We start from the raw sequence: 25,763 nt of genomic DNA, 5'->3' as shown, positions 1-25,763 counted from the left end.
GCCGTGTCCGAGGATCGGTGGGCAATCAGCAACTAGCTCAATGACTGTCTCAGCTTTGATTTGCAAATTAAAGTTTAACCCTTCTTGAAGAATCTCCTGCGTCTCCTGGTCATTTGTGAGGCACGAAAAACTACGACAAAGGTAGCTCCCTGCTCATGCTCCCGCTCAGAGATTGGTCGCAGTCTAGAGGACCAATTTTACCTCTTGCAAAGCTTTTGCTCTTAACATATCTGTAGAATCCTTTACAAGTCTCCTTCACCTTGTCCGATAAGGTAGCCTCATGCCTTCTTTAGCCCTCCTCAAAGGTTAAAAGGTACAATTTAATGTCAGAGAAATGTATACGATATACATCCTGAAATGCTTTTTCTTCATAAAACATCCACGAAAACAGAGAAGTAAATAAAAAAAAGCAAGCAAATTGGGTAACTCTTTCAAATAGGAAGCACTAAAGTCCATTCCATATAACTTTTAGTTTCACCTTTTAGATTATAGCTGAGATACACAAATTGTAAATATTTAAGCATTATGAATTTTAGACTTGGCTTACTCTCCGTTTGATTTTGATCAATCTTGTACCTAAAGTACACTTCATCCAGCAAGCACCATCTTAATTTATATTAAATTCTCTAATTTATTGAGTAAGGGCTCTGCATCTATTCAAATAACTGAGCATCCACAGCCCACTGGCATGGAAAAAATATAAGGGCTCAATCCTTAGTACTTCTTAAGGAGAAAATGATTGATATCAGACAAGACATTGGAATTTGTAAACCGTGCAATACTGCAATAGTTTATATCAAAGTATAAAAATGCAGTAAAACAGATGAAATTTCATTTGCCAGGTTAAAATAGCAAAATTAGCTAGCTTTGGCATCACTAGATATGAGAAAATATAAACAAAAACCAATGCAGCCATTTCTTACACAGCACATTAGATTGCCTAAACTTTAATTTGTTAAACAAAAACAATTCATAAAAGTCAAGTAATCAATATAAAAAGTTTCTGAAGAACACAAGTTTGAAAATCTGTCATTAACCATTGATGAAGTGGAACTTTAAATCAGCTGCCAATCACTGCAGTCTTGCAGCAATTAATGACATTTCACTTTGACCTTGCTCTCATCTTCCTTCGCTTGCGCTTTAGCCTATTCAGGAACAGAAGATTTAGAGTAAATTACGACTTGCCAAGTGCAATTCCCCAAGATGAAAACAAACAGTAACAAAGTTTACAATTCTTTGGGTGAAGTATAATGTCTATATGCTGTAAAATTGAGACCATTCTTCCTTTCAATCTTATGCATTGAAGCAGTAAGACAGGCAGAACCCCTACTGCAGGTTGAGGACTTTCATCAGAAATGGATAGTTATGAGATGCAACAAGAACTAATAAAAAGCAAACAAAATAAACTGACTTGATGAAAAACAATAAAGTGTCTTGAGGTGGTACAAGAAAATGATACAAAAGCAACAAAATTTACTCGTATACTGTTTTGTTTCACATTCTTTCTACCCCAATCACTACCCCAAAGCAAAAGATGAAATTTCATAGCTCCAGTATGTTTTCATTAGTCAAGTGCTGAGGTAGTGTGACTTTCCAAGGATATCCATTGGAGTAGATAACAAGTGAAAATGCGTCATGGAAATTTCTCTACTCCTAAAATTATTAGTGACAGACAGACCTCAAAACATGTCCTTTTGCTTCAAACATACTTTTCTATTTAAATATAGTTTTTACCTTGCTGTACACCTGAAGAGTGAGGATATTAAAACATGCAAAGTGGATAAATGTATTGGTTACAACATACTTCTATACAACTGAAAACTCATCTTAATCGTTTATTATCACTAAACGATTAGGTCTTAAAAGGGTACTGAGAGGCTATTACACCACAGGTGTGAGGGATGCAAAGGCATACTTTAACCTTAAACTAGTGGAAACTGGCATAAAACACATTATAGAACAGCTACAAACACATTCTAACTATTTCTTATATACAAAATACAAATCCTTCTCTTAAGGCTAAATGGAGCAGGCAAGCTACACTGAAAAGTCTATCAGACAGGTAATTGTTTAAATCAAAATAAAATTACCAAACTTAAGCTTAAGCATATTCATGAAGGTTTTAAATGAAACTTGAAGATTTGTTTGATGCTGCTTGTGTGATTTACTCCAAGATGTTACGGTGGATGCAGCCCAGTTCATCACAGGCAAAGCCCTCCCCACCTTTGGGCACATTAACATGGAGCAGTGCCAGAAAAGAAAACACCCACCATCCAGTCTGTTGGGGCATATTCTGGAGTTATGAAATATAGCAAATATTAATTTCAACAGCAACCAGTCTTCAGATCGGAGTCGATTATAGATCAAATTTAAGATGCAGCACAGAACAATGGTCATCCTGGGCTAAGTTGTTTACATAGGCTAAATTGTTTCACCTGCGTGTATTCAGACAGTGGTGATTAACATTCATTTTGGGTGTCTCGAGTGTTGGCCCAAAGATCTAGGTGTTTGAAAATTATATGCAACTCAAAGGAAGCATTATAAATAGGTGATTTAATGTTACATCAGGGAGCCCCTCTCCAGAATGATGCCAAATACTTGTGTGTGCCAAAAAGATTTTTTGCACTAGCTTTTGTTGACAGTCACAACACAGTCCATGCCCTCGTCTTGGTACTACCATCACACAGGAGGCATGGAAGCCTTGGGTCTCACACCACCAGGCTCCTGAACCAGCGATAACTTAATTCACTTCTCCTCTGAACTGATTCTATGACTTCTAGACTCACTTTCAAGAATGCTTCAACACATGTTCCCAGTATTATTTTTATTTGCAGTTTCCTTTTTTGCACAGTGAATTTGTCCATCTTTATCTGTTTATGTAGGTTTTTTGTAAAGTTCTATTGTATTTCTTTTCCCTGTAAACACTTGCAAGAAAATGAACTCAATGTAGTATAACGTATGCAAGTTGATATTAAATTTACTTTGAATATGTAGAATATAGTTCAATTTCATTATGTATAAACTTCAATTGCATCACTTTCAAATTTGACAACTTTCCCTTATTAATAAATTGCCTTGGTAAAGTTGAAAATTAGACTAAGTTATGACAATTTCTGCTGTTTTTGTTTTAACCTTCCTGAGATTCATTAATTTACAGAACTCAATTTTCACCATGTTTGCTGTAAGAAGTTTCCCAATCTGTCAAGCGAAGTGAAGCTATGTCAACTGCCACAATTAACTCAGACTGGTAACTGTGTTCTGGGACTTTAGAAGATCAAATTATCCAGAAATAAAGGATAAAACAAACAAAATATTCACCATTATTATAAAACTATCAGGTTAATTTAAAAATTAAGATAACACTCCCCTAAGCATCACCTACGAGTAAAATAAATTTAATCTGATCTAGGAAAAAATTAGATTTATACAGACCTCCGCATTCTTTTCTTTCTCCACTGCAGAAGAAAAAAAAATCAGTTAGTTTCCAGTAAATTCACTTTCTACAATGTTGGTAGATTTACACTTTTTAAAATGTCAGAATTAAAATTCAGTTTTCCACAACTTCTGATAAACAGCAGTTGCATAGAAACTTGTTCAGTAAAACAGAAGCAGTTGCAGATGGGAGTGCATTTTACTTGGAGGTCAGACACCAGGGGTCTTCCATTCTGGGAACCCTGCTCTTTGTGAATATAACCATAACAGCACGGAAACAGGCCATCTTGGCCCTTCTAGTCCGTGCCGAATGCTTACTCTTACCTAGTCCCACCGATCTGCACTCAGCCCATAACCTTCCATTCCTTTCCTGTCTCTATACTTATCCAATTTTACTTTAAATGGCAATATCAAACCTGCCTCTACCACTTCTACTGGAAGCTCGTTCCACACAGCTACCACTCTCTGAGTAAAGAAGTTCCCCCTCGTGTTACCCCTAAACTTTTATACTACAAATAACTTGGATGAGGAAGTGGAAAGGTGGATAAATAAGTTTGCAGATGACACAGAGGTAGGTGGAGTTGTGGATAGTGTAGAAGGCTGTATGCAGGCTACGATGGGACATTGATAAGCTGGGCTGAGAAGTGACAGATGGTATACAACCCAGAAAAGTGTGAAGTGATTCACTTTTGAAAGTCGAATTAAAAGGGAGAATAAAAACACAAAATGCTGGCAGAACTCAGGCCTGACAGCATCCTTGGGAGGAGGTAGTAACGACATTTTGGGCCGAAACCCTTCATCAGGAGTGAAGTAACATGGGATGGTCGGGGGGGGGGGGGGGGGGGATAAGAAGTGGAGGGAGGGATAAAGTAGAGAGCTGGGAAGTGATAGGCTGGAGGGGAAGGTGGAAAATTATGGGAAATAAAAGAGAAAGAAAGGTAGGGCTGGGGGGAGATTATAGTGAGGGGGGGGGTGGAAGAGAGAGGAAGAGAACCAGACTAAACTAATAGATAGGGATTGGGGGTAAGGGGGGGGGCAGGGGTATCAACGGAGGTCTGTGAGTTGGACGTTCATGCCGGCAGGTAGGAGGCTACCTAGGCGGGAGATAAGGTATTGTCCATCGACCTGCGCGCGGCCTCATCTTGACGGTAGAGGAGGCCATGGACAGTCATGTCGGAGTGGGAGTGGTCTGTGGAATTGAAGTGTGTGGCCACAGGGAGATCCCGCCATTGCTGGAGGACTGAGCGCCGGTGTTCCGCGAAACGGTCTCCCAGTCTGCTTTCCGCAGGGATCACTCCCTATGCGACTCCCTTGTCCATTCATCCCCCCCATCCCTCCCCACCGACCTCCCTCCGGGCACTCATCCCTGCAAACGGAAGAAGTGCTACACCTGCCCCCACACTTCTTCCGTCACCACCATCCCAGGCCCCAGACAGTCCTTTCTGGTGAGGCACCACTTCACCTGCGAGTCAGCTGGGGTGATATACTGTATCCGGTGCTCCCAATGTGGCCATTTATACATTGGGGAATCTCCCTGTGGCCACACACTTCAATTCCACAGACCACTCCCACTCCGACATGTCTGTCCATAGCCTCCTCTACCGTCAAGATGAGGCTACACGCAGGTCAATGGAGCAACACCTTCTCTCCCGCCTAGGTAGCCTCCTACCTGCCGGCATGAACGTCCAACTCACAGACCTCCATTGATACCCCTGCCCCCCTTACCCCATCCCTATCTATTATTTTAGTCTGGTTCTCTTTCTCTCTTTTTTCCTCCCCTCACTATAATCTCCCCCCAGCCCTACCTTTCTTTTTTTTATTTCCCATAATTCTCCACCTTCCCCCTAGCCCATTTCCCTCCAGCCTATCACTTCCTAGCTCTCTATCCCAACCCCAATTCTTATCACCCCTCAACCATCCCATGTTACTTCACACCCGATGAAGGGTTTCGGCCTGAAACATCATCACTACCTCCTCCCATAGATGCTATCTGGCCTGCTGAGTTCTGCCAGCATTTTGTGTTTTTATTTATTTCCAGCATCTGCAGATTCACTCGTGTTGCCTTAGAAGGGAGAATACTGGGTTAATGGCAGGAATCAGAGCATAGATTAAGTGGATAGTCAGATTCATTTTACCAGGGTGGAAATGGCTAATATAAGGGCATAATTTTAAAATGATTGCTCATAAAGTATGGCGGAGGGGTGTAAGAATGTCGGAGGTAGATTTTTCTTTAGAGTGGTGGATGCGTGGAACACCCTGTCGGGGATAGTGGTAGTGGCAGATACATTAAGGACATCTTAAGATGGGCACATGGATGATGGAAAAAAAATGGAAGGCTATGCCGGTGGGAAGGGTTGGATTGATCTTACTAATTACTGTACTCTGTGAAAACCCATGCTTTTTTTAAAATTAAAGGGTGCAAACATATAATCAGAACTAGAAACGTACCTCCCATTCTCCAACATAATTACTCTACTTAAAAGTATGTTTTTTCCTCCTCCTCCCTGGATGCAACATCAACAGCTTTCCTCCAGCAAGTCAGTTTTTGGGAGTTAAGCAGCGGAAGGGCGGGCTAGAGGTTGACCGCGTGCTGCAGAGGGCCTGATTTGAGATTTGTTTAAAATTAAATTTGGATTAGTTAATCAGCTAGACGTGTGTGTGGTTCAGAGATTTCCCTTTTCCAAATGTTGAGTGATTCACGGGTCAGTAAGACGGCAAGAGACACGAACCCACAATGTGCCACGGCCCCAAAACAGACATGACAGCCAAGACCACTTCTTTCCCCAGTACTCCACACTCTCAAAACCTATATTATTTTAATCACTATGCTTTAATTTATCGCTTGGTGATGAACTACTCACCTTCGCCCTCATGGTTTTTCAGGAGCAACACCTGATGCACGTCCCAATCGTCGCGCCCAGCAGGTGAATATACGCATGCGCCGAAGTGGCTACGGTTAAAAACGATCACACCCGTGATACATTGCAAATTAAGAACCACTGAAGACCGGATATTTCTTGCTTCAAGCTAAATATTTGGACATACTTAAAAGTTTCATCATAATTTAACATTTAATTGAGTATTAGTTTGCTCTTTTGAAATTAAAGATTATAAAACTACATTCCAAATTGCCGTATGTAGGATACCAGCACGGTACAGCCCTGACTCATGTGGGGTATACACGGGTAAGGGGTATCATTTCCTAAAATGATTCTCGCATTGCGCCGGGTCAGTAATGCTTTCAATGGGTTGAGAACAGCAAACTACATTTCCCAGATAGTGACGCGCCCCGCGCATGTGCAATGGCATCCTTGGCGGTTTCCATGGCAGAGGGGGGCACGGTGATGGCGGAGGCAGCGCAACCCTCACAAGGCCGGGCTCAAGTGCCTTTTCAGTCGCAAGCGGCGGCCTCTCCTGCCGCCCCGAGCCCGGCCGATCCTGCCCGGCCCGGTGCTAGTAGTAGCCAGCAGCGTACGGTTCAGCGTAAGGCCCAGGTTCGCGCTTTCCCGCGGGCCAAGAAATTGGAGAAACTCGGGTTTTTCTCAGCGTGCAAGGTAAGGAAGAGTGGTGGCGGCGGTATGACTACCCGGCCCAAGATTCGTGCTGCCTCTGTAGTCTCGGGTTCCGTCGCTTTTTTAACGTATCTCAATTAACAAGAAACACAAAGATCGTTTAAGAAGTGAACGTTCCATGTAGTGCATTAAAAAAAGCATCCTTTTATTATACAGTCACTGCCACTCCCACAATAACCCTGGGATTACACATGACCACCTGGGCGAGGCTGCATTCAGCACAGGGCACCAACGAAAACATTGTATTGTGTTTAAGAAACTCTCGGATACATTGTTCCAAGACAAAGCATTCAGCAAGCAATGTGTTGACTTCATAAGAAAAAAATAGTTGCAATTTAAAATATTCCGAGAGATGTAAGGTGACTGATTGGGAATTACCGAAACATTAGTGGGTGATAGATTCTGAAGTATGTTTCAGATATTGGGCTACATGAAGAGGATATTTAAGGGTATTCGAGCACGCAAGCAGTTCTATGCACTAAGGTCAGAAGCGTTCATGCCTCACTTGCCCCAGGCCTAATCTCTTTCGTGGTAGTCCCCCAGAGCCCTCAATTGCCTGATATTAAAAAAAATGTACTTTAAATACCCCTAATGCTTTAACCTCCACAATCCTCTGGGGTCCAGAATTTCAGAGATTCACCTCTCCTTGTGAGAAGTTGTTCCTACACATCTCAGTTACAAGTTTAGGGAGCAGTCACTTAAAGCTGTGCCCATTTGTGGAAACATCTCAACATAGAATAGTACAGCACTGTACAGGCCCTTCGGCCCACAATGTTGTGCCCACCCTTAAACCCTGCCTCTTGTATATCCCCCCCCCACCTTAAATTCCTCTATATACCTGTCTAGTAGAACTTAAATTTCAGTAGTGTATCTACCTCCACCACAGACTCAGACAGTGCATTCCACACACCAACCACTTTGAGTAAAAAACCTTCCTCTAATATCCCCCTTGAACTTCCCACCCCCTTACCTTAAAGCCATGTCCTCTTGTATTGAGCAGTGGTGCCCTGGGGAAGAGGTGCTGGCTGTCCACTCTATCTATTCTTAATATCTTGTATACCTCTATCATTTCTCCTCTCATCCTTCTCTCCAAAGAGTAAAGCCCTAGCTCCCTTAATCTCTGATCATGCATACTCTCTAGACCAGGCAGCACCCTGGAAAATCTCCTCTGTACCCTTTCCAATGCTTCCACATTCTTCCTATAATGAGGCAACCAGAACTGGACACAGTACTCCAAGTGTAGCTTAACCAGAGTTTTATAGAGCTGCACCAATACCTCGTGACTCTTAAACTCTATCCCTCAACTTATAAAAGCTAACACCCCATAAGCTTTCTTAACTACCCTATCTACCTGTGAGGCAACTTTCAGGGATCTGTGGACATGTACCCCCAGATCCCTCTGCCCCTCCACACTACCAAGTATCCTGTCATTTATTTCGTACTCTGCCTTGGAGTTTGACCTTCCAAAGTGCACCACCTCACACTTCTCTGGGTTGAACTCCATCTGCCACTTCTCAGCCCAGTCCTGCATCCCATCAATGTCTCTCTGCAATCTTTGACAATCCTCTACACTATCCATAACACCACCAACCTTTGTGTCGTCTGCAAACTTGCCAACCTTCCCTTCTACCCCCTACATCCAGGTTGTGAATAAAAATCATGAAAAGTAGGGGTCCCAGAACCGATCCTTGTGGGACACGACTAGTCACAACCCTCCAATCCGAACATCTACTCTTTCATGTCCCTTCTGGATCTCATATGCTTCAATAAAAGCACTTCTCATTCTTTAAAACTTCAGGGAATATAGATCTAGTTTCATTAATTGTTCATGATAGGACACCTCTCTCATTGGAGGAAGTAGCTGAATGAATCTCTTCTGGATTGCCTTCAGTACAATCTTTAACTAATCTATCCTTTCTTATAGTACCCTAGGTGTGTTCTGATCACATCAGTACACCTATACAATTGTAACACTACTTTCCAATTTCTAAGTTCCAACGTTCTTGCAGTAATGACCAACATGCCATTTGCCTTCTTAACTTGCTGCACTTGCCTGCTTATGATTTGTGCACATGAACATTTAGATCCCTCTATAGTTTGCTCAGCTGAATTTGGATATTCTGCATTTCTGCAAATCATTAAAGTGCATGACCTCACATTTTCCCACAAACTTAATTTGCCAAGTTCTCATCCACTCTTTCAGTGCATCTGTATTGTGTTGGAGAGTCCAAATATCCTCATTACAGTGTGACCTCCCTCTTATTTTTGACCCATGAACAAAATTGGATACCTTATGCACTTCCCCTTTTGAAGTGATTAATATAGACTATTGAGGTCATTCCATTAATTGTATCCTTCTAGCCTGAGAAAGACCTGCTTATTCCCTCTCTTTTGTTTATGTGATAACCAATCTTCAATCTGGCACCCTGAAGCACACTGGAAAGAAATACCACTTCTGAGAGAAAACAGAATTACAACTATATTAAATGAATTTTTCTAGTAAGCTAGCTTACTGCCCATTTCACCTGCTGGCATTTTTGGCAGCTATGAAGGTCCTCCATCTCCTTGGTGGTATTCAGGGCTTTCTTCATCATGCCAGTAGCTTCCTCGCGGTTTTCATTACTGTCAGTTGTGCAGTTGGAGACTTAGGAAAACCATTGCACACAGATGTAGAAGGATTTTTCATTGTTGTTTCTGTAACAGGTTTGTTTGAACCGTCAAGGTGGTTAACCCTGAGCTGAACCTGGAGGATGGGTGGACTGCTCTTAGTCTGGTCTCTCTACCTTTTGACCTGTTTGATCTAAAAAGAGCCGAAGCATAAGGCTAGCTTAGCTCTCTAGGTCTTTGAGATATACAAGCCTCCTAACCACGACAAGGTTGTGGTACTCTTGAAGGTTTTCCAGTGAAGGCTGGAATATCTCTATTAATTTTCTTTTCACTAAATTGCATTTTACTATGCATTTAATGTAAAGCCATTGGCAGAAAAAAACTGTTTTCAGTTTAAATTATTTGGTATTGGGAGATTTAACTAACATCAGAACATGTAAATGAGAAGATTTACTTTTCTACCATATTTTGGCATATCCTTGTATATTTCTTAATAGGGTTCTTTTTAAGTGTTGTCTCCTTTGTAATTCATGGAAATGTGGTGTCCAGTTTGTACACAGCAAAATCCTACAAACAGTAATTAGTTCAAGGAAGTGATCATCTATTGTACTTTTGGTTGAAATGTGCTGGGAGTCAGAGCACTACAGCACAGAAATACGCCCTTTGGCCCATCTAATCCATACTGAACTATTCTGCAGAGTCATGTCAACCAACACTTGGATCATAGCCCTCCATACCCCTGTCATCCATGTACCTATCCAAACTTTTAAATGTTACCATCAAACCCACATCCACCACTTTAGCTGGTAGCTCGTCCACACTCTCTTTACCTTCTGAGTGAAGAGGTCCCCCTGAAATACTTTATCTTTCACTCTTAACTTATTGCTTGTGGTTCTAATCTCACTCTCTGAGTGAAGAAGTTCAAATCAAGTTGAGTTTGTCATTTAATTCTATAAATGTATATCACCATATAATGCATATATGAGACAATGAGACATTGAGACAATGTTTTTTCGAACCAGGGTATAAAGCGCTGTAGTACACATAACATATATGAAGGTTTAAAATCTACAGATGAATCTCACGAGCTAAACTAAACAAACTAAAGTGCATGAATATTAAATATTACAAGGCACGGAACAGATTAACCAGTGACATTTTGAATATGATGCAGCCAGAGTTCAGAAGCCTAATGAGAAGAAACTGTTTCTCAAACTGACTGTTCTTTTAATGCTTTGGAGTCTGCTGCCTGATGGCAGAAAGTCAAAGAGGATGTTGGATTGATAGGTGGGATTCTTAATTAATCCAAGGGCCCTACGTATGCAGTGCTCCTGATGAATGTTCCCAATGGATGGTAGGGACACCCCTATGATCCTCTCAACTGTTCTTCCAGTCCTTTGTAGGTACTTCTGGTCTGATGCTCAGCTGCTCCCATACCAGATGGAGATGCAACTTCACAGGACGCTCTCAATATGCTCCTGTAAAATGCAGTTAAGATGCGGGTGGGGGGGGGGGGGGTGAGCCTTGCTTACCTCAATCTTCTTAAGAAGTGGAGGCTCTGCTGTGCCTTCTTGTTCAGGGAGGTGATATTAAGGGACCAGGTGAGGTCATCTATGATGTGAACTCCCACGAACTTGGTGCACTTCACTCTCTCTATGGAGAAGCAATGTATTCGCAGAGAGGGATGGTTCGTCTGCACCTTCCTGAAGTCCACAGTGATTTCCTTTGTCTTCTCCACGATCAGACTTGGGTTGTTCTTCTCACACCAATCCACCAGTCCCTCCACTTCCTTGCTATACTCCATCTCGTCATCATTCTTGATGAGGCCAACCGCTGTTGTGTCATCCACAAACTTGATGACACGGTTTGAGCTGGATCCTGTAATGCAGTGTCAGCAGTGCGAACTGCAGTGAACTGAGCACACAGCCTTAGGGAGCACCAGTGCTCAGCGTAACGGGACAGGAGATGTTGCTTCCCACACGGACTGACTGTGGTCTTACTGTTAAGAAGTCCAGTATTCGATTGCAGGGGGAGGTGTTCAGACCCAGCGAGAACAGTTTCCCCACTAGTTTCTGCGGTTTCCCCTTTAGGTTCCCCTTAAGTATTTCATCTTTCACCCTTAACCTATGATCTTTAGTTCTAGTCTCACTGAACCTTAGTGGAAAAAGCCAGCTTACATTTATATTATCTATACTTCTCATTTTATTTACCTATATCAGCTATTCCCTGATTCTCCTGGGAATAAAGTCCTAACCTATTCAACCTTTCCCTACAACTCAGGTCCTCAAGTCTTTAAGAACTAGAGGACATTCCAGTAAATATTCTGTACTTTTTCAATCTTACTGATATTTTGGCTGTTGGTAGGCGACTGGAACAGCGCATAATACTCCAAATTAGGCCTCACCAATGTCTTATACAATTTCAATATAATATCCCATCTCCTGTACTCAGTACTCTGATTTGTGAAAGGCAATGTGCCGAAAGTTCTCTTTATGAACTTATCTACCTAAACCACCAGTTTCAAGGAATTATGCACTTGTATACCAGATTCCTTTGTGGGAGAAATTGTTCTGTGATGTTTTATGTCTGCATAAATTATCACAGATTTTTGACATGGTATAGGGAGTGGAGGAATCTGGATCATGTACTGACATAAGAGATTTAGTTTAATTTGTGTTTGCCATAGAGACAGATAAGGTGGGGGAGTAGTACCATCTTAGAAATTTGATCATATCTTAAGTTTTAAAAGCATCTAACTAGGGAATTCAAATGAATTTTCTCAATAGGTTTAGTTTCACTTGTTTAGTAGGAACATTTCAAGAAGCAAGGTTGTATGTTTGAAAGGAAGGCAGTGTGATTGCCCCAGAGAAATAGCATCGTGATCAAAGAGATTACATGAAGAAAGGAAGATAAAGTCCCCATTACACCACTGAATCAAGGAGAATACTCAGCAAAATTCCTTGGAGCAACCACAGAGAGTTAAGTGGAATGGAATGTGAGTAACTATCTTTACAATGGGAAAAGAATAAAACCTAAAGGCCATTGAAGTTCCTCAGAATTGAATTGGAGCAGTGGAGGAGAGCCTAAGGGATAGAAGTGAAACATAGCAGGGTGACAAAAAATATTCCCTGAAATGAAAGTGAATTATTAGAAACCAGCAGGAGTTAATGAATGGAACGTGTATGGGGGGGGGGGGGGGGAACTGAAAACTCATTTTGGAAAATCTTACAATCTTTGGGGTTTATTACAGTAGGGCAAGGAAGAATGAGAATGAAAATAGGGCATGTATTAAATTCAAATAGTTTAGATTTATTGGCATTCTGCCAAAAGAAACATGCAGATCAATAAATTGCCAGAATAGTTACTGACTTTACAAATTTCTGTTGTGGAATTAACCATACTTTTGCTACATTGTCCTTACTTAAGCCCATCAACCCTGCTGGGGCGTAGGCTGCCGACAGCAGCTGCCAGAATCTTGTGTCCTGGGCCAGCTTTTCAAGTTCTCCCCAGGTGTATCCCATCTTTTTGGTGTATCCTTCCTCTCCCAGGGATGAGGTCTTTGAAGCTTCTATTTGCATTTCTGTTGCTCTGGGGTTTTACTGGATGGGGTTGCTAGTCCCATGCCCAACCCTCCTCACAGCTGGGCTTAGGACCTTCCATGGTGGAGTTTTTGATGCATTGGTGTTTGATGTTTTACATATTTGTAACAGTTCCTTTTCTGGAGGTGAAAAACAGAGTATATTCCATCTTACAACTTTCTAAAGATAACTACATTATATTTGGAATATACAGTAAATTGGTGAGTTCTATGTATGATAAAACATTTTTAAAATAGAATTTTATGTAAATTCTCTCTAGGTTAATGATACCTGTAAGTGTAATGGTTGGAAAAATCCCAGACATCCTACAGCCCCAAGAATGGAAATTCAACAGCCAGCTGTCAGCCTGAGTGAGCCCTGTCGCAGTTGTGGACACACATTAGGTAACTATCATTGTCGATGGCAATTTTACCTTCATGCTTTAAGCTATTGTGGGAATTGGATAATTTTATCAGTTTGGCAGGTGCTTAGTTAATTCTGGGGTTAGAGTTTAACTTGATGCCTGTGCAATGAAGAAACACTCAAGTACACAGCTCCAGAATTTAGTCCTTAAGTCCCTCAATATGGAATATCATCTGAAGGTGTTGAGGCTTTATGTCAAAATTTGATGAGTTTTGTAACATCAATTGTCTTTGCCGCATCAAAGATATTATATACATTTACTTTTAAAGTCATTTAATTTTTTGGTTTTGGGCAACACTGCAAGGCCAGTACTTTATAGCCACTCATAACTCCCTGAAGTGACCAGATCAAACCAAACCCAAGATAATTGCTGCTGCTTGTGACCTTACAGGTTAGTTATACTTGCATGATGTGCTCTCACTCCAGTAATGTGGCTCCAAAGGTTGAGGAAGTGTATTCAATTCTTTATTAGCAATTAGTAAACATACAATCTTGAACTGATGAAACAAGTGTACGCTAAATGTAATTGAGTGTTATTGAGCAGTCAACAAAAGATACAACATCTGCTGCTCCCCAGTTACTACAAAGTGTGACAAATAAAGTACAAACACGTGACTTATTCCCTTCGCTTTTACCATGACCTCCCTCATGACCAGTTACCATAATAAACGTGCAACACAGAATGCAATGCAGATAGAGAACAGGTGCATGGCTCCTACAGTCATTTTGATGGTGTGGGTTTTTATGTAGGAGCCCTCTATCTGAATTGTATTCTGTGTTCTGCACTTGGTTTGGTTTGGCCAAACAAAACTAAAACAATTGTCACTGCCTGTTAGCCTATGGATTTGTTATACCTGCATGCCGAGCCCTTACTCCAGTAATGTGGCTCCAAAAGTTGAGGATATGTATTCAATCATTATAGCAATTAGCAAACGTACAATTTTGAAGTGATGAAACTTAAGCATATCTAAGTGTAAGCTAAGCATAATTGAGCATTATTGAGCGGGCTGCAAAAGATATGACCTCTGCTGGTCCCAGCTACTACAGACTGTGATGAACAAAGCACAGGTACGTGACTTATTCCCTTTGCTTTTACCATGACCCCACTCATGTGACTAGTTACCATAATAACGCGCAACACAGAATACAATGCAGATTTAGAACAGATGCATGGCTGTTACATTCCAGCTCCCTAATTATTATACTAGAATAATTACATGAAATCTCGCCATTTACACATATGTTCTCTTTTGGCAAGCAGTCTATACTGGATTGTGATCTTCTCCTGACAAAGCAGGTTGTTCCTCTTGACTGCAGTCAGGAAAATCTGTCTTGAATCGCTGCTGCCTAAGTTCATCCAAGCGCAAAACTGAAATCCTGTTAACTGTCAGCTCTGTCTGAGTGCAGGCTCTTCCCCCACCATGGTCTCTTTTCAATGGTCCATTCACATTCCAACTTAGTATTGTTTTGATTGCATAGGGTCCATCATTAACACTGCAAATCACTTGCAACGGTTCCAATGTCTTAAGCATGTTCACCCCCATAAGCAGCTCAATTTCTGACTCAATGTCCAGCAAACGAATGTGCTTCAGGAGAGACCATTCCTGACAAGGTATAGATGTTAGGCAGTTCACAAAAGTTTTCACTATCTAAGCCAGCCACTTCCAATCTTGAAACAATGTAACTACTCATAACCTTCTCTTGACCTATCGTGCTTTAGAGAACACAAGTGTTCCTTTTCCTGTCAGGTTGAGATTGTTCATGAGGCTCACTGTGTAGAGCACTGCTGTACTTCCTTGATCTATGAAAGCATAAGTAACCACTCTTGTTACTGTTCTTAGACTTCATTTGAAATGGAATTATAAGAAGTTTACAGTCATGATCATCAGCCTCCGTAAGGCCGTTAGATACCAAGGTGGTACTTGTTGCAGTGTTTGCTTCCTGCACAGCTAGTTTTGAATCAGAACCCCTTCATTAGTTCTGGGCTCAGATGTGGCTTCAGTTTCCAGAGTAGCTACAGTAACGGCAAAGCTGCTTCCTTTAGCTTGAGAATAAATTTATGATCCCGTTTTGTTCACACTTTTACTTACTGCTGGCAATGTAGCATTGTATTATTTTTCCCCAAACACTGGGTGTGTAGCAATCTTTACTTTTAATAAAATCAACAGTATCTGTGAAAGTAACCTTACGGTTGTGCCTTTCTTTCAGTTTATAGACAGTCGATCTCCATTTTTCCCAAAGTTTATGAGGCAATTTATTCCCAACAATCCTCATTAGCAGACACGTCCAACTCACGTATGTCCTGCACGTCTTCCATGGCATTGCAACAGCCTCTTAGAAAAAGACTATAATCCTGGAAGAGCTTTCATGTCTTCTGATTTGATACGTTGCTACGAAAGAGCCTTTTCCATGTAGGCTGCAGCAATTTTGTGCTCATCCCAGAAGTGTCTTTGTAGTAAAGCTTGGGCCTTTAGATATCCTTGCTCTGGGCCAGCTGGGTGGCAATTTTTGACAAGCTCTCTAGGGTAACTTCCAGTGAACTGTTCAAGAAAATAGAGACGGTTACCATAATTATCCATCTTGCCTTCAATGCTATTCTTGAAAACGCTCATGAATGAATAATATTGCAATGGATCGCCATTGAAGATTTGAATTTCTCTTTTAGGCAGAGATGTTGTTGCATCACAATGCTTGTTATTTCCTTTTGTGTCTTTATGGTGTTCAGTGTGGCATTTAGACCATATCATCTATAAGACAAGTGTCATCATACTGTAAATCAGTGTCCGCAGAAGCATCTTGTGCTATTGGATATGGCATAGCTTCAGAGTGCCTCATTGGTACAGGCTGAAAGTGAGCACCCTGAACTGCCCCTTGGGGTTCAAACTCATGACTCATAGACATTTATTCCTTAAATGTATCCACATTGACACTGAGTGTGCTGGATTTTCTCTCTTCCATGTCAACATAGGAACTCTCACCATAGAACTGTCCTGCTGAAGCATATTTAGCACACACAGCACTTGAAGCCCTTAGCACCTTTTGTCTCTCCAAAGCGGTTCCCTTTTTTCTTCCAATGTGTGTTTGTCCCTCAATATTATCTTGTGTATAACTCAGCTAAATCAGCCTCCATTCTAATGCGTGCTGATGAGGTATCAGATGCGTAGGAAACTCTGCTAGCAATAGAACGTGCTACGTGCACATTAGACGTGCTGCCTTCAGCTTCATACATAGTCACAGCTTGTTCTGTGGCTTTATAAATATTTTCATTTCCTCCAGCAATCTGACCTTCAGTATCATATGTTTCTTTACTTTCTATCTTTGTCTTGACTTCAAAGTCACAGCTTCCAGCTTAACTCGTGTTGTTTTACAAGTGCACGACCCAGACAAAACAGCAGCAATTCAATTCAGCTTTCGATAGTGGAAGTAATTCAAGTCAGCATTTCAACAGAATCAAGGGTTGAACTGGTCAGGCAAACACCACTTTCAGTTTTCGGTCCCCAATTGGACAGGTAGCACTGACCATTCAAAACTGTGTTTCACAAGCACACAACTTGAGCCAACAAAAGGTCTTTACTTGCCACAAGCTGCTCCAGGCTTCTAATTTCACAGACACATCCAAATGCTGATGTTCGTTTGGTATAATTGTTGAAAACCTCCTGACAGAATGTAGCAACCAAACCAAAACCAAAACAATTGCCGCTGCATGTGACCCTACGGATTTGTCTCCAACAGTCGAGGATATGTTTTCAATCCTTTATTAGCAATTAGCAAACATATAATCTTGAAGTGATGAAACTTGAGTGTACCCACGTGTAAGCTAAGTGTAATAGAGAGTTATTGAGCGATCAGCAAAAGATGCAAACCCTGCTGGTTCCTAGAGACTACAAACTGTGACAAAGAAAGCACAGATATATGACTTTTTCCCTTCATTTTTACCATGACCCCACTCGTGACTAGTTACCATAAGAAGCGCGCAACATAGAATATAATGCAGATAGAGAACAGATGCATGGCTTCTATACCCCCTTGAGAGAATGGTGAATTACAGTGTCTTCCTGGTGAGGATACCCTGGCAGTGCTGTTGTGGGGTGAGTTCTAGGAATTAGACATTGTGGAATTGAAGGAATGGTGGTATGCTTCCTATATGAGTGGTGTGTGACACAAGGTAGAAGAACTTGTAGACATTTGTGTTTCCGTGCCCTTATCCTTCTCAGTAGTAGGATTTGGGAGGTGCAAGGTGAGTAATTAGTGCATTCTGTAGAAGTTACTCGGAACATCAATAGTACACCAAAGGTGGAAGAAATGTTGATGGTGGTAAATGAGGTTCAATCAAGTGTGCTGTTTTGTCGTGGGTGGAATTGGACTCTTGAATGTTGTTGGAGCTATTTTCATCCAAGTAAGTGGAGAGCATTGCGTCACAATCTCAATTTCAGCCCTTTAGATGGTGGAAAGATTTTCGGATGCAAAGTTATTCACTTTGACAGGATACACAACCTTTGATCTGTTTTTGTAGCTACAGTATTTATGTAGCTAGGCCACTTGAGATTCTGGTCATTGGTGATCCTCAGAATATTTATGATAGTGGACTATATGGTGGTGAATCCATTGAATGTCAGGGCTAGGTACTTATTCTTTAGTTGGAGATGACCATAGTCATCAGTGGTGTATCTGCAAATGTCTGAATGTTGTCTAAATCATAAGGGGTACAGATAATCATTTTCTGAGGGGATGTAAATGGAAAAGAACATTGTGCAATCGAGTATCCCCATATCCTGATTGTTTGATGGAAGGGAATTTAGTGATGAAGTACTTGAAGCTGGCTGGTGTATTGTCCTGAGGGTGTTCCTTAGATGGGATGATTGAATTCTAACAGTCGCAACACAACAATTAAATGGAAGTTGTTTTTTGAAATAAGATCTAGTTTTACAATAGTAGAGATCTAAACAAACTTTTTTTTTAGCTTTAATGTTTGGATTTGTGATATTTTGTAATTTATTTGACCATTAGCAGACCATGTTTCTCACCTGGACAATGTTTCTGAAGATGAGATTAACAGACTACTTGGGATGGTGGTGGATGTGGAGAATCTGTTCATGTCCGTTCACCAAGAGGAGGACACTGATACCAAACAAGTGTATTTTTATCTTTTCAAAGTAAGTCTAATTTAAGTAAAACAATGCTTTGGCTGATATTATTTGTATGGTCTGAAAAAATAGAACAATAGTTCTTATTAACTTGGAAAGAAGTGTTCGTACTCAGCTTCCTTTGCAAAATCTTCAGGGTACGCCACGATGCCATCAGTGCATTGCGGGAATTGATTTGTGTATGTGTGAAAAAAATGAGCAATTAATAAACTGAGGTTCTAAAATAAATCCATAATTATCCATTAATTTTTTGAAATATTGAATGTTTTTAATGAGTATGCATGTACATAACATTGTTCTTAGTTTCTATATAAGGAGTGGGGGGAAGGACCCAGTATTGTTTTAAGTCTGAGGAAGTACTTAGAAGTTCCTTTTTGATGTGCAGTGGCTGATACAAAGTAAGGTGTTGTGCTCATGTGGCAATGTCTCACAAATGGCAATAATAAATGACAAAATATGTGCTCTTCTTTCAGGGACAAATGTTGTCCTTTGCTGATATGAACTGTAGTGTTTAGATATTGCAGCATGTTTTTAACATAGATGTGAGGGCTTGTTCAAGACTTAGTTGTCTTGCACCCCCCCAGTAGTATTTTGAAGTTTCAGCCTAGAAGATCTTTTTGTATTTTTGATAACTGAATTTATAACTTCATAACTGATTAGAGAGCTATTGCTGAGCCACGGCAAGAAGTAAATGCACTGAAATTAAATGAAGTCAGACAGAATTCAAAGAGCTGTTTGAGGTAACAGATTTGGAAATTCTGATGTGTGGAAAAGAAAGGAATTAATGTTAAGTTTAAATCTGATCTTGTTTAGTTTTTGGCCCTACTTTAAGGTAGGATTATTAGTGGGAAAGGAAAAGAATTTTAGTAGTCTAGATGCATGAAGTAGATGCTTTGGTCTAGGGAGAAAAGGGTGAAAGAAGGCTTGAATGAGATTTAAACACTCATGACAAAAGTCGATTTGAATGTAGAATTTGAGAGCTGTTGATGCTATTCTGTAACCTGTAATTTAAATCAAAAATTTTTCATGTCAGAAAGCTCAAATTTGTGCAGTGAATTATTAATAAGGGCAATGAAATAAAACAAAATTTGGCTAAGTATTTAAAAAATTCTGGAAAATTCCCGTTTGTAGGATATGTGACTTTGTAATCCCGAACACAAATTATTTTGGGCAAATATATTAATGTTCTAATCCAGTGGTTTCCAAACTCTTTTGTGTTACAGTCCCCTTTTGAGAATTTGTTTAGTCATACAGTGCGGAATAGTCTCTTCAAGCCACACCACCTAGCAACCTCTGGACACCCCCTCCCCCCCCCAGATTTAACCCTAACCTAATAACGGGACAAATTGCAATGTCTAATGAACAATTAACCTCCTAACCAGTAGATCTTTCGACTGTGGGAGAACCTACAGACTCCTTACAGATGACATCAGAATTGAATGCTGAACTCCGCCCCTAGCATTAATAGTGTCGTGGTAACTGCTATGCTACCATGGCGCCTATGGGACTTGATTTTATTTACTGCTGTGATAACCGTATTTAATGATTTGTGCAGCTGATCACTTTTTTGCGACAAGGTGTTATCTATGAATTACACAGGGAATGCTAAATATGTTAGGTACACCTTTTTTTCCAAGAAATTAATAAGCCCCACAGTGATGTCCTGTTATTGATCAAGCAAGAATGTTGGTGAGCATAATGTACTTCTCTTTGAAAAATTGTTCAACAACCCAAAATATTGACTCCCTCTTCTTACCTGTTTCTAGTCCCCTTGCAATTAACAACTCTTGAACCATGCTTTCATCTTTTACGAAGCGAACATAACCAAAAAGCAAAGATTCGTTGCCTGGCAAAGTTGAATCATCCAACTGCAAAGCAAATTCTTTTGTCAAGTATGTGGCACAATGTGTCTTTAACATTCTCAGACATTTTGTCAGTTCACCTTTGAACAGAGTTGTCACTGTGCGGAATTGCTTTAATTACACTGGGCAGCAAATTTTTTTAGAAAGTGTTGCTTCTCAGAATTTTTATTTTGGTTATGATAGACTGCTTGAGGCTGAACACATAACTACATTGTATACATACATATAATACATAACTTGTATTATGTAGGAATTTGGAGAAACAAAATAAATTTTTATTGCACTTAATTTCATAATGTTGCTAATACTTTGCAATAATTCAGCTAAACTAAAAATGTTGATGATTTTCATTTGTACTCAGATTCTGAGGCTTCTTGTATAAATGTCCAACAATAATCACCCAGCATTAATGGATTCCTGTTCTGATTCCATTTCTCCATGACCACAATTGTCTGGCAAAACCTTTCGCCATGCTCAGCAGTGACAGCGCAAAGATTTGCAGGGAAGTCTCAATGGGAATGCAAAAATGCACTTCGTGGTTTTGTCTGCTGGAAGCATGTTGTCAATCAGCTGCACGTGGTTTGGTGCTCTATAGCTGCCAAGAAAAATTTCAACAACATCTTTGAATGCCTTCTATGCGATTACCTGTCATCGATGACCTGTTTGATTTGTAGACCAACAACAATGCTTTCCTTAATCTTGGCATCAGTTATTCTGGAAAACATCTGTCTCAAATATCAAAATCCTTCACAGAAATTTTTGTGCCTGGTGACAGCAGATCCCATCGATGCAGTCTTGAACCCAGTAATTCTGCTTTTGCTTTTGACAAACCCAAGTCTCTGACCAGGTCATTTAACTTAGATTGAGTTATCAGATGAGGCTCACTCAACATAGAGGGTTCAAAATCTGTATCAGCATCAGTGTCATTTTCCATTCCTAGCTCATGCATCATGGTATCTTTGTCTGCCAAATCTGGACTCCATGTCTCTGGTGTCTTCAGTACTGGAAGATTATTGTCATGCAGCACAGGTCTCATGGCTGAAGGGAGATTGGGCTATTCAATGGATTTCTTGTTTTTAGCAGAGAAATCAGACACACTAGTCAGATAGAAGTAGCAGTCTGTCACATGATCCTTCTGTTCTCGCCAATTCATCAGGACAGCAAACAGCATTGACTTCAGAATACCTCTGAGCCAAGCGCTAAAATCAACAGTGCATGTTGCGCAACAAGTGTAAGGAGCCCCGGTTTTGTCTTTGTTGCCAATTTTACAGCTAAAGTAGAGCTCATAGGCTTTCTTAACAAGAGGAGTCAGGCTCTGTCTTTGAAATTTAAGCATGTACTCACCACACACAAATATAACAAAGTATCATGGCTGTTGCAGCATTGGCGAAACATTTTGCTATGACAACTACTCCTGAAAATACAATTATTTTATAATGAGTACACACAATATGATATGCGCGTAGAGCATGCACATCAACATGATCGCAAACACAATGCAGAGGATGGTGTGTGTGTGTGTGATGCTTTTTTAGCCTTTACAAAACCTGCCCTCCATGCAGCATCCACTCTGCCTAAATATGCCCAGCCATGCCTGGGCAAGATAGAAAACTTATAAATTTACATTGTGGGCAACATTTTAATTGATTTGAATTATGAATTGAAATAACAAATACAGGCGATTTTTTTTTTCAACAGTGTGTGATAGGGAAATTTCATGGCGATTTTCATGATCAGCAGCCCAAAATCCATAAGATACACCCAAAAGTATTCAGGAAGCAGAATTTTTGTTATCCAGTGTTATTTGGTATGGTGACTTATGCAAAACCATACTCAGAATCTCCCTTACTTCTGGTAGAATCTGTTCTCCAATTGTTTGGAGCTTCCCAGATTCAGCAATGAGCAATGAAAACTATCACTGTTTTGTCATGAAGTGCTGGCAAATGTGTTTTTAAGTGTTTTATGTTTCTGTAAGTTTACATAAAATGACTGAAATAAGTTCTTATTTGCTTTATCAGAGTATATTCTCTTCAAATGTTCAAGGAGTTTGCACGGTTTCATTGCTTCATTTGAAAAAGTCTTTTTACACAACAGACGCACTAGTTGCTTGGTGCTGGTATAAATCCATGCTATACTGACTACACTTATTTATTATTTGGTCTGCTTCTGCAATTTTTATTATGGATTAACGACTATGGTCAATTGCCTATTGTCTCAAGTCCAACCACAAGTGCTGCGATCAATAAAGGTAAAGTTTTAACTCTGCCTGAAGTGGGGCAGTGATTCTTGGTTGGGCTGTGGGCTAGAGAAATCTGGTCAAGACCATTTAAAAGAGCAGATCCTGAACTTTACCTTCATAGGAATTGCATCACTGCCTGATTAGACTATGGGAATCATACTAGATTGCACTGTATTACAGTAGTGAACGGCAGTAATGTACAGACTGGGCTTGGAAATAATGTGATTTCTTTAGTCCATGTTTATCATGATATGCCAAATACAGATATGTCATATTGCTTTTCAACAACTATTAATGTACTTTGAGCAAAGTCTAAGACAACGGTGGGTTAGCAAGAGATGAGGTGATTGCAGGATCATTATAATCAATTGTGAGGCTCTGAGGAACAAATGCTTATGATAAGCAATTAATTTCTTAAATTAAGCCTGTAGTCCCTCAGCTCCTCCCCTTGCTACTGAGCACCCTCCCACCTCCCCCTTTATCTTTATTGCCCCTTAGAAACTCTCACCACCCACAGGGGGTTATCATTGTCCACTTTGGGAACCACTGGTCTCTAATCAAACCCAATGAGTTTGTTTTTCCTCTGTTACTATACGTTGAGAAATGCACAATTTGTGTCTTGACAATCAATTGGAACGCTTTATACCAGTAATAGTGTTGAGAGCTTGAAAGTCATGCATCATTTATAGCTACTGAAAAATGTCAACACAATGTGTTTTGCAAGCTAAAAATGTGCCCTATTTTAATCATTCTTCTACATGTTGAAAAAGATGTTAAGTAGATGACACTTTTTCTTTCTTGTTAGCTTGTACGGAAATGTATCTTGCAAATGGTACGTCCTGTTGTGGAAGAAAAGTTGGGAAGCCCTCCATTTGATAAACCAAGTATAGAACAGGTGAGGTTTTAATATTAGAAACTTAAGTTAAATTGTAGATTATAAGTGAAGAAAGAAATAATTACAAAATTTGTGTGGTGTTCTTTGTTTTTTTTAGAGCAGATCATCAAATTCTGATCTGGTCATCATTACTTGGGCATCTTCAATCTAACTATGAATTTCTCCCTTTTTGACTAATCTGTGTTGGTCTCCACATTGTGGTGGTGGTGGTGGTGGTGGTGGTGGGGTGGGTGGGGGGGAAGGTGTGGTAATGAGCGAAGTAATACTTGGATAATTCAAGGCTTGAGTTTTAAAAGTCAGAACTTTACAGACAGGAGTTGAGTTGACAGGGTTGTAGGAAGAACCAAAGTTGGGACATCTGAATTGGATATGCTGGAGATCTGAGTGGCATACTTTGTACAGAAAATGAATTTGTATATTGATTATCATATACCTCTGACGTAGCAAAGATTTTCAGAACTGTGTAAGCATGAAGTGCAGTAACAGGGATGGGAAGGGATTCGGTAAAAGCACAAGCTGTTGAAAGCCCATGCATTATTGGCACCATCTGCACTGCCACACATTTTGTGGCTGTGAGTCTCCTGAGGCCAGATGCTATTCTGGATCTTCTGCCCATTGCAACGAGCCATGAGCAACAGGGCTGCAGTGTGGGCCCCAAAGCTCAGTCCACAGACTGCCCAGACTAATTGTACTATCAGAGGCAGTTTAGCTGTTTACAAATTTCTCTGTTCATCAGGGACATGTGAAAATAACTAAAAAGTAAAAACAGAAATTTATAGCATAGACAACTAACATTAATTGAAAACAATTCTCTGAAGTTTTCTACATCAAGCTGTCAGTGTATTCTGGCTGTTTCTTTGCTAATCCAGTGGAGATGGTAGCCTTTGTAGTTTTCAACAGCCTCTGGATTTGATGACCTTGAATGAAGACACCGTATTGGGTTATACGTTGGAGCACACCAGCAATCTGAATTATTTGGTAACTTTATCTCAGCCTGGGTTTAGTATCTCATCAAAAACCAATAGATCTGAACGTGCTCCACTCCTTCAGTTTGGCACCAAACATTTGGTCTTGGTTACGTACTTTAGTTTCAGTTTGTATTCATAACAGTCTGTTATTTTTAATTATTACTCAGATATTTATGTTGTCACAGTAGAAGCAGATGTTGGGCAAGCTAAAGCAGCCTGAATTGGGGGGGGGGGGGGGAAGAGGGTGGAGTATCCACTGTCAGATATATTGTTCTTCATAAATGAGCTCTAGGCTACAAAATAGCTTAATTTATTATATTTTTGCTGGCAGTTAAATTATTCATTCTGGACTCTCAGAAGTTAAAATTGGTCCCAAAGAGTCTTACCAATTCCACAAGATGATGTTCTCTGGGCGATATTACAGGAAACAAAAGGAAAGTTTTGCTTTAGGGGGAAGGCATGAGAATAAATGAATATAAATGTATCATAATTATTGTATTCAAATCTTTAATATTCTGTTTCTACCAGGGAATTCTAAATTTTGTTCAGTACAAATTCAGCCACATTCCTGCCAAAGAAAAGCAGATTATGTATGAACTTTCCAAAATGTTTCTGCTTTGTTTGAACTACTGGAAACTGGAAACTCCTTCTCAATTCCGGCAGAGGTCCCAGAATGAAGATTTTGATGCGTACAAAGTTAATTATACCAGGTATTGGAGTATCACAAATTGGTTTATGAGGAGGTTCTCACACTTTTTTTTGTTCTACTATATAATAAAAAAGACTGTTAATATAAGGGAAAGAAGCTTTTTAAAAGGATTAAATTGACTGTGAACTATGAAGTTTTTATTAAATCATGATAAGTATGGTTTCAGCAGAATTTTTTCCTATAACCTTTTGATTTTGGTTTTGCCCTGATGTCAGAAATGGAACTGCTATGGTTAACAGTTATTTAACATGGGTACATTCAAGAAGGATTATCTAAGTCCTAATGGGGTATGGTCATTTTTGCAAAATTAGTACAAGATTTTGTCATCTGAGGC

The 25,763-nt window shown here is 40.2% G+C and overlaps 1 protein-coding gene and 1 long non-coding RNA gene across 4 annotated transcripts in view; one reads left to right on the top strand and one right to left on the bottom strand.

The window, feature by feature from the left end:
- Window positions 1-911: 911 nt before the first annotated feature.
- LOC132384484 (uncharacterized) lies at window positions 912-6,406 on the bottom strand. The gene is made up of 3 exons (XR_009508909.1): window positions 6,294-6,406; window positions 3,433-3,455; window positions 912-1,145 (listed from the first exon to the last, which is right to left on the bottom strand). It is a non-coding gene; the product is annotated as an uncharacterized LOC132384484 (long non-coding RNA).
- Window positions 6,407-6,734: 328 nt separating this feature from the next.
- The window catches only part of kat2a (K(lysine) acetyltransferase 2A), a 60,293-nt gene continuing 41,264 nt past the window's right edge, over window positions 6,735-25,763 (top strand). The window contains exons 1-5 of one of the 3 annotated variants that reach the window (XM_059956462.1): window positions 6,735-6,986; window positions 13,470-13,593; window positions 18,620-18,765; window positions 23,663-23,752; window positions 25,249-25,430. In XM_059956462.1, the coding sequence (XP_059812445.1) occupies window positions 6,735-6,986; window positions 13,470-13,593; window positions 18,620-18,765; window positions 23,663-23,752; window positions 25,249-25,430 (794 nt within the window). The remainder of the gene's footprint in view (window positions 6,987-13,469; window positions 13,594-18,619; window positions 18,766-23,662; window positions 23,753-25,248; window positions 25,431-25,763) is intronic. The other 2 variants (XM_059956464.1, XM_059956463.1) reach the window with 2 other exon arrangements.

This window comes from Hypanus sabinus, chromosome X1 (genome assembly GCF_030144855.1).
Source record: "Hypanus sabinus isolate sHypSab1 chromosome X1, sHypSab1.hap1, whole genome shotgun sequence".
Taxonomy (NCBI): Eukaryota; Metazoa; Chordata; class Chondrichthyes; order Myliobatiformes; family Dasyatidae; genus Hypanus; species Hypanus sabinus.
This window is presented reverse-complemented; position numbering and strand designations above follow the sequence as displayed.